At 44.5% G+C, this 16,206-nt stretch overlaps 1 protein-coding gene across 1 annotated transcript in view; it reads left to right on the top strand.

The window, feature by feature from the left end:
• The window catches only part of SFXN5 (sideroflexin 5), an 809,240-nt gene that overhangs the window by 354,785 nt on the left and 438,249 nt on the right, over positions 1 to 16,206 (top strand). The window contains exon 7 of the mRNA XM_069205595.1: positions 3,325 to 3,378. Within this exon, the coding sequence (XP_069061696.1) occupies positions 3,325 to 3,378 (54 nt within the window). The remainder of the gene's footprint in view (positions 1 to 3,324; positions 3,379 to 16,206) is intronic.

Genomic DNA, 16,206 nt, shown 5'->3' with positions numbered 1-16,206 from the left:
CTATACCCTTCCTACGACCACGTCTGTTGGAAAGTGGGCATAGGCCTTACCCTATTGGCCTAATTCCTTCCACACAAGATGGAGGACTCTGAAAGGTGGTGTCCACTTCAGCTTGTCCTACTTAGGGGTGGGACTGGCATGAAGAGGGACACCTCCTAATCTGCCTAATTTTCCCGCTGGTCTTGCAGTAAAAGTGGGGTCAGGAACTGGGGGTGTACCTTCTACCCCATTTGGAGATGCCTGGGTCGCATTACAAAGGTGGCAAGGGCTTTGAAGCTCCCCACCCTGGAATGTCCATCCTACCTGGACAAGGTAATAGTATTTCTTCCCGGATTAGGCCTTTGTTCTGAGCCCTTGAGAGCATTGGCTTTCACCTCAGGAAGCCAGAACTCTGTCTAAGGTGGCTGCACTGGTTTTGACCAGTCAATGCCCACGCTAGGAGTTGGTAGGTTTTCAGGGGGCACCTCTAAGGTGCCCTCTGAGTGCATGTATTAATAAATCCATCACTGAATTCATTCAGGGTTTATTAATATGAGGTGTTTGATACCAAACATCCCTATCGTCAGTGAAGCTATCATGTAGCTGGGGAACTCGTAATGACCAGTGTCTAGCACTTGTACTTAGAATGGCTTTACTATTCTCTTGCTAAGTCTGAGAATTGACATAGACATAACAAGGGCATATCTGATCATGCAGTTATACCCTCACATGCAATATAATGCACCCTGCCTTAGGGCTATAAGTCCTGCCAGAGGTGTGACTTAAATATATTACAGGCAGTGTTATGTGACATGGCACACAGGCTGTGTGCCATGTTGTGTTTTCATTTTACTTCTCCACCAAGACACGCAGTATGCAATGGCAGCATGGTGTGCACTTGGTGAGAGGGTCCCTGGGGGTGGCACAATCTGTGCTGCAGCTCTCAGGGCCCTTCCTTTAGTATCCCATGCCCTAGGTACTAAGGGTGCCATTTACTATGGACTTATAGTGGTAGCCAAAGGTTTTGCCAATTGTGCAAATTGACTGTGCAGTTTTGGGGAAAAAGATCTGGCACTGGAGATCTGGTTAGCAGGTGCTAGTGCACTAGCAGTCAAAATCACACCAGAAACCAGGCAAAATAAATTAAAACGTGGGCTGACCATGTCAAAAGAGGCACTTTCCTATACAAGGAATGTTATTTGTCCAGTCAAGCCAGTACTCAGATGTATCCCCTCCCGCCTGCCTCCTAAATGGGATGGTAGGAGGCAGGGGGCAGGACAAGATCAATCGATGGCCACACCGGCCGACTACTCCATGGACAGGGGAGCTACTTGCGGCCCCATGTCCCTACTGGCCTTACGATTGGAGCATACCCCATGCACTTCCCAACGCACATTTGCTATGGGTCACTCGTCTGTCTTGGGGACCTTGTTTCTTCCAGTGTGTTCTTTCAGGAGTGTTCAGTCTTTTTGTCCTCTTAACCTGCTACCGATCTCTCCGGTTGCAGTGCAAGGTGGGGACTAGTAGATTGTCATCACCTTAAGGCCATAGTGCCTTTGCCAGATTGCAGCAATATTTTCTTATGCAGGATGTCATTTACTTACAGGATGCATGAGTCACCTTTGACTATTTGAGCACAGATGTATACAGACCTGTGCCGGCTGGAGATATCATCATTCCTCCCATCAGGCAGCAGGTAAGAATGCCAGAAGGTGTGTCTCACGTGCAGACAGGCAGCAGTAAGTATTTAGATTAAGAGATTAAGACAACAAGCAGCACTTACTACCATCATCTACTTACTCCATTTAGACAACCATAGTAACCGAGGAAATAAAAAAGCAGGTGACACATCCGTCCGTATGAATTCACTAAAAGCTCGCAACTGATTGAAACTGGCACACATACCCTTCTGACTCGCATACTAATGGCAGATTGTACACAAATGTCAATTATCAGTACCAATTTCCCCATCACCATTCTTTTCAGGATATCACAAAAGACCAAGAAGATCAATAAGCGAAGCTCATGTGGACCTGGAGGACTGTAGCAGTATCTACAAAGTATGGACTAGTCGGCATCACAGTGCATGAACTCTGAGAACACAACTGTGGCTCTTCAGTTACTGTGTAAAGTATTTCTCATTGTAGGCATAGAGTGTTACTAGAACCACATTTTTACATTTTTGAGGTACCTTCATACCGTACACCACTTTCACTCATTCGTGGGCTTGCCTTTCAAACATCCCTTGATGACATTGGTAAGAGCTTTATGTTTGTTCCACCTTGGGGCGGTTTTGTCTCCGCCTTGCAGACTGACCCTGTTTGGATTACTGCACGAGTGCCGATAGGTTTTACTGAGAGCCAACTACTTTTTTAGGTCAAGCACGTCGCAGGCACAAGCGCTGCTTTTTTTTACCTCTTGTGAACTATTCTCTGGGCCCCAGAACTTGATGCGCAGTATTGGAGCGAATTGCATAACTACAAGTTACTTGTCATTTTTTGTTTGTTTTTCAGTCGCGCTCATGGTGGCCATAGTGCATTCAAGTTTTACACAGTGCAGTGGGCAGTATTGGAGCACTTTGCATGACTACCAATTACTTCTTCTTGTTTCTTTTGTTTTTCCTTCGTGCTCATGGCTGCCATGGCGCTTTCAGGTTTTACACAGCGAAATGGGCAGTATTGGAGCGTTCCTACAGGTTACTTCACATTGTTTCTTTTATTTTTCCTATGCACTCATGCCGACCATGGCGCATTCAAGTCTTACACAGCAAAATGGGCAGTATTGGAGTGCTTTGCATGGCTACCAATTACTTCTTATGCGCACTCATGGTGCCCATTGTGCTTTCAAGTTTTACACAGCGCCCTGGGCAGTATTGGAGCATTTTACTTGACTACCAGTTACTTCACATTGTTTCTTAGTTACTTCACGTCACAGTTACGGAAAGGACTGCGCATCCCTTTCGCGCACAGCTCACAACATGTCAGAGAAAAGCTTCTTTATAGTTAAGCACTTACATTTTGTTCACCATTGTATAGAGCTGTGATACCCCATCCTTCACAATTGTTTCACCGTTTCTCTGTTTCCCATTAGAAGTTCTCTCTTGTGACGCATGATCTTGTAGAGCTGCTTGCTCAGTGGTATTATGTAGCAGGAAAGGACCAAATTATGAGGCAGGGTTGACCAATGGCAGAAAAAACGTTAACTCTCGCAAATGTGAGACCTGTTGCATTGCAAATGCTTGTTGACTTTGTAAGAGTTACTTCCAAGCACATGTAACCTCACAGTCTATAGCGTATCGGAAGGGATGCGCTGATGTCTTTGTAATCCGCACTCTCTTTCTTCTAGGTCGTCGGCCTCCTCCTGCCGGGCCAGACATTGGCATCGACTGTTTTCTGGCAGGTAAGTGCCCCCCGCCACCACACTCCGAAGACTATAAACACTTCATTATTGAGTCTCTGCAGGGTTCAGAAGCCTCTTTGTGCAAAAGAGTCTGTGGATGAGGTGTGTGTCGATCATCGAAAGCTCCTAATTGCTAATTACAGTGGTTTAAGTTGCTTGTCCTCGCCCTTGTTAACTGATGTATGATTCGAGGTTAAGCAATAGCTCTGTCGGCCATGGCGGGAGACGCAAACTTGAATGGTAAGCATGAAAGCCTCCCAATCACCTCTGCTGGTCTTCTTAATACTTTATTTACAATGTCCATACAGTTCTGTAATAGAGGTCCTCATAAAACCTATTAAGAGTAATCTATATTTTCTCTGTAAGGGGGCACACTTAGGTTAAAGAGGTAAAAATACACCACTGAAATTATAATACACTAATTAATCAGATATATCTTGCAAAATTAGATTTAAAATCCCCTTTCCTCCTCCTTAGTGCTTTTCTTGGAAGGCTGGTAATAAGAATACTGAGAGCAGATAACTTATCTGTGTCACAAGGAGCAGCTGTTCTTTAATACTCTCCAGGCTGGGCCCAAATACCCTGTATGAAGGCAGAGCCAGGAGTCCTGCTGGACTAGTGTTTCTTCAGAGGGAAGAGTCTTTTTTCCAGCTCAATCACTGGCAGACCTCTGATGGGCGACGGGGACCGACTTCAGATCCTGAGGCAAGATTATTTATTCATGAGAAGTGTTGCGGGTCCTATTGACGTATTTATTTATGGAAACTGCCCTCCGTGAAATAAGGGTTCCTTCACAAACTTTATTTTAACAAAAATGTTGTTTTCATAGATTTACAACCAAGATTGGCGCACATTTACCAATTTGTCAGAGATTCCTGAGACCTAATACGAGTATACATAGAAATATATGTAAAATATAGGCTTTTACGCTTGGTCTTGTCTCCTATATGCACTTGTGTAGGTTTTCTGCATCGTGGAAATTCCACATTGGAAATGTGCATTTGCACAATTATAATTTTTGTCCCCGAAGAAAAAAGGTCTCTTCTTCAAAACTTGGCATGTTCTCTTAACTTTTCCAGTGTGAAAATACGCCTTTTACATCATTCTTCGCAGAAGTTATTTTTGTCAGGACCAAGAAGTTGTGAGTGTTAATTGCACTTCCGATGGCTGCCCCTCGTTTAAACGCCCCATTTCTGCCCCTCACACTAAGCTTACAACAGAGTGCCAGATGAAACCGAGTTGACAATTTTAAGAGATTCGCTGTCTAGTAGAAGATCTAAGTCTGTTACTGACACAGCGTCTGCTTTACAAGAGGACAGGTTGGTTCCCTTACCAGAACGGAGGTAGATGAGGGGATCGAGTCAGAAGAGAAAGCTGTCAAAATGTCTTGGATCCTGTTCTTGAAATAGCTTCCTAGGTCATTGCTTAGTGATTGACAAGAAGTATCTTGGTGTTGAACACAGAGAGGTTACGCGTGATAGCGAAAATGGTTTGGGCAGGATTGGAGGCCTGTAAAATCTCACTCGCAAAATAGCCTGCCCTGATGCCTCTAATCTGTTTCTTGCATGTTCTTGTACTTTCTAAGGGCCTCCTTGTAGTCAGGTCTTCAGTCCTTGTACAAGCTTGAGCGCCGCTCTCCTTCAGGTTTCTTGCAATGGCTTCTGGCTCCTTGCAGATCATTGCTAACCCAAGGCTTCGAAGGGCGATGACGTGGAGTATTGTGATATCTAGAGCTCCTGTGATCCAGGCCTGGTAGTTACCATGTGCCTCTGTAACCGGGTTGGTGCAGGTAGGAACGGGAGAAGATAGAAGATGACCCCCAATTCCTCTGCCAATAATTCAAACCAAGACCATGTAGGGCCCAGAGGGGACTTTTAATTATTTGATCCCCCAAATCAAATGTTATCAGGTGGTTGCAAATAAAATGTAATTAATTAATGATCAGTCGAAAATATTGGCCAAAATATTTGCGACTAAGGTGCCAGGGTGATTATCTCTCTTATACATAAAGACTACATGGGATGTATGCCTCAAAGGGGCTCTCGCCTTAGCCTTAGACAGTTACAGGTGTGTTTAGCTAAGAATAAGGAGGACAGGAGGCCGGGGCCAACCTGTTGTTGGACACCGAAAAGTCCTTCAACTCTGTCGACTGGAAGTACCTACATTTGACCCTGAGAAGTTTTGGGTTTGGCCCCAAGTTCTGTAACTGAGTGTCTCTGCTTTACAAGACCCCTACACCAGTGGTGAGGGTGAACAGGGAGTTGTCAGATACGTTTGAGTTGGGAAGGGGGACGTGGCAGGAGCCCACTCTCCCCCTTGCTGTTTGTGCTATGCCTGGAGGTCTTGGCATGCTCAGTACGTTGGAGAGCTGATGCATCCTGGTTTACAGAGGTGACAAGCGAACCGGAAAAGATTTCGCTCTACATGTATCATGTGTTGATTTATCCTACTAGCCCACAAATAGTAATCTCCGTGATCCTTTAAATTTTTACACAATTTTGAGACATATCCAAGGTAATGCATTAAATGCAAGCAGTCAGTTTTTTTTTACCGGATGGGGGACTTGGGCAGTTTGGATGCAGTGCTCGGGGACCCTGGCATCTCATAAATGGGCTTCAGGTTCTTGAAATTGAGACAACAGCCAACAGAGCCAGATTCCTGGAGTGGAACCTCAGTAGGGAGAAGTCCCAATCTGATGTAGCTAGGAGGCGCAAACTCCCCTTAATTACTCTGGGTAGTCTCTTTTCAAAATGGTCACCGTAACCAAATTCCTATATGTCCTACAGAACCCACCCTTTGAGGTACCGGAGGTTTACTTTATCAGGTCAGACAGAACACTACGAAAGCTAATCTGGAATGAAGTGACCATGAGTACAGCCCTAGGAACCTCGTACAGATCGAACAGCGGCATGTCCTGATATAAGGGCATTTTATTTATATATATATAACACAACTTGAGAGCATTCGTGAATGGGGGTTCACTTCATGCAGTGCACCAATGACCTGACTAGCAAGAGTTATATACATATAACATACACTGTATAGGGAACACTTGCCCACACCGACAAAGGCAACTCTGACAGCACGGGGTGATGCTAGTAGAGCCCGTGGCTGGAACGATAAAATCACTCTGTTTATGCCATTGCGGAAAGGGGGGACACTCAAAGAACTCGGCAAGTTGTCTGGCTTCAGACAGTGGGAGTTTGTAGGAATGGAATACTTGGAAAAGAGGTCAGATCATTTGAAGCTTCACAGCATGAACATCAACTAGTGCCTACTCAAAGCTTTAAATTTATTCAGCCGACACATGCAAATCAAAAGGTGAACTGGAAAGGCAATCTCCCCACCCCCGTAGTACATAGCCCCTCAAAAACAGAGTACTAAGGAGCACGATTACTCAGAGACCTGTGGGTCAACTCTACCGCAGTCTGGCCAAGAACATCTCAGATCTCCAGAACCATCAGACCAGGTGGGAGACAGATGTGCCCTGGAGGACATTGATTAGGAAGTGGCCTTGTTACATCCGAGGGAAGTAGCAATCAATGCTTCGCTGCGGTTAATACAAGGAAAACTACTACATCGAATCTACTTCAATAGAAGCAAATTATTTCCAATGGGGAGAGATGCAATTCCTGGCTGTTTATGATGCATCACAGAGGAGGACACATTTCTCCACTCAGTTTGGGGTTGTCCGATGATTCGTAAATTTTGGGGGATGTGATACGTGAACTAGAAGCAGTCAGGGAACTTGATGGTCCCAGGACGCCCCAACTTGTACTACTTGGGATCCCACAAGAAGATGACATTCCTAGAATGGTACAGGGGCTTTGTTTGTTGGGTTTTGTTGTTGCGGAAAGAGACGTGGCCAGAACATGGGGCCAGAAACCAACTAAAGCAATGTGGGAGGAAGGCATGAATATATGTATAGAGGTGGAAAGAGTGGTATACCAGGGTAGGGTTTGCCCTAAGAAGTGCAACAAGGTCTGGGGGAGATGGAGAGCTCACTGTGGATTTGTTGCAGAATTGTGCCACTCAACTGGCAGCATTTAAAGTCACCCGGGGGGGTGGTACAGGTGGGGTCGTTCTGGGGAGTGGGACACAGTTACGTGTCCTGTTCGTTGAGGGCGGGGTTGCATTTGGAAGGAGGAGGAGTCTTCTCCAGGCAGTATTATTTGGTTTCCTGAGTGTACTGTATGCATTGTTTCGTGCCATTAAAACTAATAAAACTATTTCTAAAACAAATGTTAGACCAGGGCCACCACCTGGCCCGTGTCAACCACCATTCTGAGACCAATACCAAAGCTGATTCGGTCCCTCAGGATCACTGTTTGTTGACATAGTAGGTCTAACTCTACGAGCAAAAAGCAAAGAAAGTGTAGGTCACAAGAAGTGCGGCCACGTAAGTTTGTTTTTTTGTGACTGCAGCGTTCTTGTTGCACTTACCTGGCTCAAAGTTCTTCTAACGAATGGTCTTTTATTCTGCATGGCCCTAGTTTGTTTTTACTAACTCCTTGTCCATACTTGGACTTCAGATCTTTAGTTTCTTCTTTCCCACTAAAAATATATTTTTTCAGAACGTATTCTACTATATATATATATATATTTATATATATATATACACACACACATATATTATAGAAACTCTTTTTTTCAGGACTGGTACTTATTTTTCACTGTCAGACCTTGACCCAGAGCAAGACCAGGCAGAACTAAGGAAGCAGCGAACAATAGGAAAACAGTGTCCAAGGGAGAAAGCAGGGATGAAGAACAACCTTCAAGAGGCGGGTGGAGTAGTAGAGTGCTTTAGGAAAGGCAGAGAGGTGGGCTGAAAATAGATACCCCAAAATTCAAGAGTGCCGGTGATGGGCTCCCAAGGAGACGGTTAGGCCCCTGCACTAATGTTTTTTCTCTATGGAGCACTAGAAATTATGCTGATCATTAAGCAAAGGTGTAACTTGGGATTTGGCGAATAATAAAATATTCTATGATAAAAAAGGAATCATTATTTTCACCATATCTGAAATACATTTAAGTATGTTGGAATTGTTGTCTTGATGAAGACAAAAGCCCTTCCAAAGTCCATCACCTGAGGACATTGACACAGTCTGGGCAAGACATTCACCCCATTTGTACCAGTTTAACTCCTTATAACAGCAGTCAACAACTGAAAGGTGACCAGTTAACTTTTGCAAAGTGCCTGCCTTTCATCTGAAAACGATTGGCACATTTATTTTGGTAACCTTTGATCTGTTTGAACTCGAGTAGTTTTTGTGGTTACAGTCTGAAAGCCATGCGGCACATGGTGGAATATGTTGCAAGTAAATGGTAACTCTATAATTATGCGGAAAACATTGCTGTGTAATGACATAGTTGCAGTGACTAGTATTAGAGGCCGCTTGATACTGACAGTCTGAGCATCTTGTTTACCACTGTCTCCTGACACAACATGGATGGAGATTTCTCTACTGTATGTAGGTATAAAAGTTGTTTTATTCTCAATGAAAACAAGCATTTACAATGCAATAGATCTTTCATATTTAGAACAAGTTAATTGTTATCTTTTGACAACAGTGCCCACGAGCAAAAACAAAAGAATACATGAGTGGAAACTGAAAAAAGACGACGTGGCAAAATAAAATAAAGTTAGCTTTATAAAAGAAAACTTTGCAATTTTGTTTGTCCTGCTGGGCACATTTTTGCCAGTCACAAGCCTTCTGTTTGGGAGGCACAAGAAGTTAGAACAAAATAGTACCTCGATCACGTCGGGAGCAGCAGGCGTGCACTTATTAAGTTGAATCAATTAGTGCTTTATCCCTGCTCCACACAGAGTAACAGAAATGATGCCAGGCATGCCCTGACAAATTACGAGGCTGTAAAGAAGAGTGCCGCGTGAACCAACAAATGGTGAGCTCCAGGCGGGCTCCAGGCCCTGTACTGAACACAACAGAGCCTTGCAAGCGACCCTAAAAATGATAGTATGTTTTTTTTAACCATTAGGAAAGAAGTTTAAAAAATAAGAATAGTAGGAAACAATAAGTAATGTAAAAAAAATATATTTTTTTATTAAACATGAAAATATTATTTGAAAGAAAACGTAAAAGATGGTGCACATTGGAGGATGCGTTGCAGATAGATAAGCGTGAGGTATTGTGGGATATCGGGAGAAATAGAATGGGATAGGTTTGTGAATGATACCTCTCCTCCACAAACCCAAAAATAGACGTAGCCACATTTAAATGCCACCCCTGCGCATCTAAGTCAGTTTCTTGCTGGACTCTTTGCCCTCGGACTTGCAGATTCCCCACATTTAGAACTGACACCAGAGCACCCTAAAGAACCTGTGTTGTATCCCTGGCAAGCCTCGTTAATCTCCAGTTTGTTGGTTGGTCGCTTACATGAGTTTGATTTCTCTTGTGTTCACATGATGCAGAAGGCATGGCTGCAACTGGCCTCTTGCTGGGCTCCTATCATATTTAGCAGCTCTGGTTTCCACTCTCTCCAGGTGAGCTGTGGGCAGGAGCCACCATAATCTGTTTATTGTTTGATTTCAGTTTACCTGCATGTGTACACATTCTCTTGTGTCACTGTAAAGGTATATAGTACTACTTCAAACTGCTCAGAGAATCAGGGCCTGATTATGAGTCTGGCAGTCACAAGACCGCCAGACTTACGGTGGTGGTCGGACCGCCGCGGCTGTAGCAGTCCGACCACCACATTACAACTTTGGCAGGCGGACAGTGGACTGACCGCTATCTCCGCCACGATCCAAGATCCCGAAGGGGTGACAGCGTTCTTGGTTGTAATCAGCCAGAGCGGCGCTGAATTCAGCGCTACCCTGCTGATTACAACCTTGTTCTCTGCCAGCCTTTTAATGGCGGTTTCCCCACCATGAAAATGCTGGCAGAGAACAAGTGCAGTGGGCCACAGAGGCCCCTGCACTGCCCATGCCCATGTCATGGGCAGTGCAGGACCCCCCCCCCCCGCCCAGCACCGTTGGAATGTGCACTGTCTGCTTTGCACCCAGTGCGCATTCTGAGGATAATGCTCGGCCCCCTGTGTGCTACGAGAACTCATAGCACTGTTCCGTGGGATCACTCTATTTTAAAGTTTTGGTCAGTCAGCCAGGTCAGAGCGGCGGAAAACTTGTAATATGGCGGTGGTGTCCTCTGCCTAAGTTTGGCAGTCCCGGTTGGGACCGCCAAACTCATAATCAGGCTTTCTGTCTAGGAGCTGCAGTTTCCACTGTATCTTAGCCGACTATCCATTCAAATCTCCCTAATTTTTTAATTGAGCTTTTATTCATCATTGGGCTTGGTGATTGCATGCATTTATTTCCTTGTATGTGTGGGTCATGATGCAGATGGCATAGTTGTTCGCTTACTGACCTCAAACAGGGAAACCAGCGCTGCTGCAAAACCGGCCCCCAGAAACAAAACTGTCCCCCAATGCTGCAAAACGAACCCTCATCCCCCGGGGAAACGCCGATGCTCGCTACGGCCAGTCCGACCCTGCTCTCGAAGCCCATGGAGGCGCGTGGTGCCTGGGGATTGGAGGTGTATTTGTGTCGCTTGGTGCTTCATCAAGAAGAAAAGGTGCTGCTTACACGTCTGTCCGCGTGCGATTACCCTGCGTAACAGGTGGTAGCTCCACCATTCCCACTCGGAAGGTGTGACTGAGGGTCTCTCTTGCTCATTTATCTCTCTTTCGGCACATAACAATTTGTCGTTTCGCAAGCAGCGGAGGTGTGTTGTCCTTCCCTACAGAGGGCTCACAGGAACAGAAGAGACCTGTGGCGTTAGCGGGAGCCAGCCTCTCCCACAGCAAGGGGTATAATTGGATCCCACCGAGATACCCCAGGGGTTCCACCTTCTCAGGCTGCATCCTGCTCCCCCAGTGTCCATGCGCCTTTACAAACAAGGCGCCCCATTGGTTGAGCTGCTAATGCTGCTCCCTATAGAGCAAAAAAGCTCTATACATCCCAGGTCTTTCTGTGCCTTGAACTATATGCAAATTGTGTACAAACCACAGGTCTGCACCTTCTGGTTTCAGCAAGGTCGACACTAGACGTGGTTCACAAAACTTGGTTCCTTTGTAAGTCAAACCTATGCACATGGAATGCGAAACAGCGACTTGTGTGTTAGTATCTATATGATTGCGTGAGCAGAGATGTCAGTTAGACTGTGAAGCTTCTAAGGTACGCATGATGCAAGTGACATGTAACCGGTGGATCTGTGTCCACGCCAGTGTGGTAAATATCCGCAAAGCTGCAAGACGAGGACATTCATAGGTGTCCTCAGTGCAGTTCCCCAATGTATCCGTGCTGCAGAGCTCACACCTGCATGAAGCAGGAATGAATGGTACAAGTGTGGGAAAGTGCACCCAGGTTTACTGGTTAATGACGTCTTGGGTGAAGAAGAGACTTTTCATGGAAAATCATCTGCGATGAACACATTTTGTGAATCCATCACCCCATGCTTCTCTTCAGGAGGTCAATTTACATATTTGTTAATGTTTACGTATGTTGCTGCTGCTGGGAATCTACCTAGAATTCTTTTAATTAAAAAATTAACCCAAATCATAGGCATACGCCCATGTGCCTAAATCTGTGAATAAATTATTAGCAAGCTTAACTCTACACATGCTCGTGTACATTCTAATGTTTTTTGTTTTTTGTTATTTGTTTTTTTTAATGAGCCACAGCTGTATCCTTTGAGTTTGCAAATGCAACACTGCAAGAAATTAAAAGCCCAGTGACACACTACACAGTGAGTCGCACACCGCATCAGCAACAAATCACCCGGACTTCAATCTTATGCGAATCGGGAATCAGCTTCTATCAATCTAATGATGCTTTGCACCTCTGTGCATTGACTGAAAACATCATCGCTTGCACCCTCTGTGCTTCTACAAGAGGCTGGCGAACCTTCACTGAGAGGGCATCCTTGGCTCAGGTCACTTACGGATTATGTGGGTGCAAGTGACCAACAAAGATCTTGACCAGAAATTATAGGAAGGTTGTTGAGCAGAAAGATAAGATGTATTTGAATCCCCGCTCAGGATGAAGTATATGAACGTATCAAATTGCTGTAAAAAAATGTAAATATATTTTGAGGGGAAGATGAACCTTCTAGTGCACTGTGCATCGACACAGATTTTTCACCAGAGTACAAGGTCCAGTGAACCTGTGGATTCATAGGTCCATACTCTGAAAGTTGTGGCGTCCTGCTGCGAGTTCAAAAGATTCACCTCTCTGCCAATCCCTGATGAACCAGCCATCAGATGCAAATAAAAGATGGCACAAGGAAGGACATTTGTCTTCAGATGGAGCAGTTGGCAGAGTCAGAGAGGATTCAGAATATGCCAAACAGCTATGACAGTTCCCCTAGTCGCTGTGTGTAAAGTTTTTTCCACTCCTATGCAACAGGCACAGAAAGCAGTGTCAGAAGTTAGGTCAGACAAGGTAGTAACGAATGCAAAAGGTTGTGTGTTACAGGTGTGGCTCATTTTCTCATATTTCTAGTGCAAAGCTGGGCCTGCTGTAGGACCAGAATGTTAGAAGTGCAATAAAGTGGGCCACTACGGTAACACCTGTAGAGAGAGGCAAACATATGCACACCAGACGTGCTTCTGTTCAGAATCAGGGGAGGAATTATAGGGTCACTTGAATGAACTAGCTGTGTCCATCTGGTGTGAGGTGGGCTCTACCCAGAGCGTTGTGGAAAGCCACCCCGATCCCCCTGTTCTCATTAGCACTGATAGTACCAAGACTGAGTTACGGTCGATTCTGGAGCCGGAATCACTACTATTTCACTACAGTTGTACAAAACTTCTTGGCGTGATAGACGCTACCCCGTGATGTCACCAGAGCAGATTTTACAGGGCGTGAGATTGGTTAATTGAGATATGTCTGGTCAAAGATTGAGCTCAAGCAACTTGTGGTCAGAAATGGAGTCCAACCACAGAAAAATAAGAGGAAAAGATTGTGTTTGACAAAAGAGAGACCTGTAATTCGAGGTGGACTTTTGGCTGAATATTTAACCTGGAGAAAAATGTCCTGTAACATTGGTCAGTGTAAATACAGAACCTAACATATTTCAGAGGTACAGCAAGATATTTAATGGCAAGCTTACATACTATGTGAAGAATGTTCTGCGGAGTGTTAAGTTCTACATCGCATGCAAGAAGAAGGTACATTTCAACCTGAAGAAGCCACATTATGGCTTTCGCTCACAGTTTTGGTAAAAATAAATAAAAGGTGGTTTACTCATACGCTTGGATATAAGATGCCTTAACAAGTAAGATGGGTAAAGAGCTCTACTTTCTCATGGATCGAAAACTTAGGGCCTAACTTAGTTTGACACACTGGGTACGCCATCACGATTGTGACACACATCCCGCCTGTCTTGTTGTAAGTGCATAGGATTAATGCACTTTCAATAAGTGGATGGGCTATCTGACACATTCGGGATGCCGTAAGATGTCCGCCAAACTCTGAATCTGACCCTTAATTACAACCATCAGACAGGCCAAATGGTTCACAAATTGGACGAATGAGCTGCTTACCCTCAGGGAGCGCTTGATAAAGAATATCGTCATTTAGCGGCCTTCGTAATGCCCAATGGTGTGTTTCAGTTTTGCTGTCTGCCGTTTCGCCTGGCCTCAGCGGCTTCGGTCTTTCAAAGATGGATGTCATTCATTTTCAGGAGTCTGGATTATGTTGCCGCATTTCAAGAGGAGGGAGTTTGAATATGACGGTGCAGTAGCCAAGGCGCTATCAGTTTCGTTTGCGACACCCGTAACATTGAGGAAGTATAAGCGTATTCTCAAGATCAAGGCCCGGGAGGTAGAATATCTGGGTCATGCACTGACAGATAAAGGAGTTAAACCCAAACTAGCATTTAGAGCATCGTGAGGAGCCTTCATCCCACAGGCAAGAACAAATTAGGCTCGTACTTGAGCCTTCTCAAATTTAATTAAAGTTTCAAGTTTGACAGAATATTTCAGACCCCAGATAAAAAAAAAACACTGAGTTTGTATGGTCTAAGCCAGTGGTTCCCAACCTCTTGACTTCTGTGGACCCCCACTTTATCATTACTTGAACTCGTGGACCCCAACTGTATCATTATTGGAAACTGTGGACCCCCTACTGAGTCATTAGTGAAAGCTGGGGACCTAATCTTTAAATATTATTTAATTTTTTAATCAGTTGCGGACCCCCGGGGGTCCCCGGACCACAGGTTGGGAACCACTGGTCTAAACTTTTCCAATTGAATTTTGATCGAATCAAAAAATGTACATCCACAGTCCCCGCCCTTCAACCAGTCTTGGCGGATTGCTAGTGGTTCTATTGCAGTGGGACGGCATGAGTGAGATTACCATTGGTTTTCCGTCAAGAACTCTGAAAGACGTTAAGAAGAGATATTTGGTCTCTAAAAAATAGATGCTTGGGGGTCTCTGTGACAGATCAAAAAAAAAATTATACTTGTGCAGAAGATTATTGATGTCTCTCCCAGCGGGATAGTGTAAATTAAGTTATGGCTGGTTTTGAATCAAGAACACTGAAAGCAGCAGTGAGGAGATCTTCGGTCAAAGAAAAATGTAAATCCTACTTATGGGGAAGGTCATTTAATTTATGGACTGGTCATTGTCCTTTGGTTGACGTTTTTATCGAAGTAAAAATTAAGAAAGCTGCCGCTGAGTTAGCCAGACTCTACATGAAATTGCTAGAAAACAGTTTTAGGGTAGAATATATTGTAGGTGGTAAAACTGACTGATACTTCACAAGACAGTGTAGAAGAAAGTATAATTGACAAGGTGAATGAATCGGTGGTACGTGCGACCATAGATGGACGGAGCGCGGCGTTGAGTGAGGAAGCCAACTGGACTGAAGGTGTGAGGCTCGGGTCCAATAGTTGCCCTTTGGAAATCAATTGAACTGGTGAGTGGCAACCATTTTCTAAGGTAGAGAATAAACTGTCATTAGAAAATGGCCTTTTGGTCGTGAAACAAGTTGATTCCACCAGAAAGTTTCAGACAAAGGATTCTTGAACCTCCACAGTTGGGACATTTAGGCATGCGCATTACCAGAAGAAGAATGGGAGACTGCTTTTGGTGGCCTTGTGTGGATGGTGACATTGAAAGACTGGCCAAAGATTGTACATAATTCAAAATGAAGGAAAAACATTTAGCAATAGCTGTGCCAAGTATGGCATCAGCGCTTTGTTTGGATAGGATTTGGAAAACAGAAGGTGTGGATTTCATCGGGCCGTTTCATATTTTATCCATTCGTCTTGGGAATTTAGTTGTTATGGTTGAGCACCTATCTAGATGGGTGGAGATTAAGGGGTCTCTGAACCCCCTACCATGAATGCCATCATATTTCCACGATACATTTGGTCTTGAGGGCATACCTGAGGGTATTTTAACTGAAAATGGTGTTGAATTAGCATCCGACACTATGAAAAAAATCCTCATGAAATGTGGTGTCAAACTCTTTGTGATGCCCCCTTATCATCCGCGAGCTAATGGAAAAGTCAAGATGTTTAATGAAGTACTGATGAATTGCATCCAAAGTGCTTACAGAGCTGGCATTGACTGTGTTGAAGCAATTAAACCATTTTTGTTGGCATCTAGGACAACATTACATTTCATGAAAAGGAAGTCCTTATTTGAACTGATGTGAGATGACCAGGATTGGCTGTTTTATGTCCCTTCCAGATTATTAGGGCAATGGGACAGAAAGGAGATTCAGTGAATGGCGTAGAGGCCACACAAACAGGTGACAAGATGGGCGTCAGTAAGTGTGATGTTGAATTGTCAAGAAGATCA

Source organism: Pleurodeles waltl, chromosome 1_2 (genome assembly GCF_031143425.1).
Source record: "Pleurodeles waltl isolate 20211129_DDA chromosome 1_2, aPleWal1.hap1.20221129, whole genome shotgun sequence".
In the NCBI taxonomy this organism is placed as follows: Eukaryota; Metazoa; Chordata; class Amphibia; order Caudata; family Salamandridae; genus Pleurodeles; species Pleurodeles waltl.
This window is presented reverse-complemented; position numbering and strand designations above follow the sequence as displayed.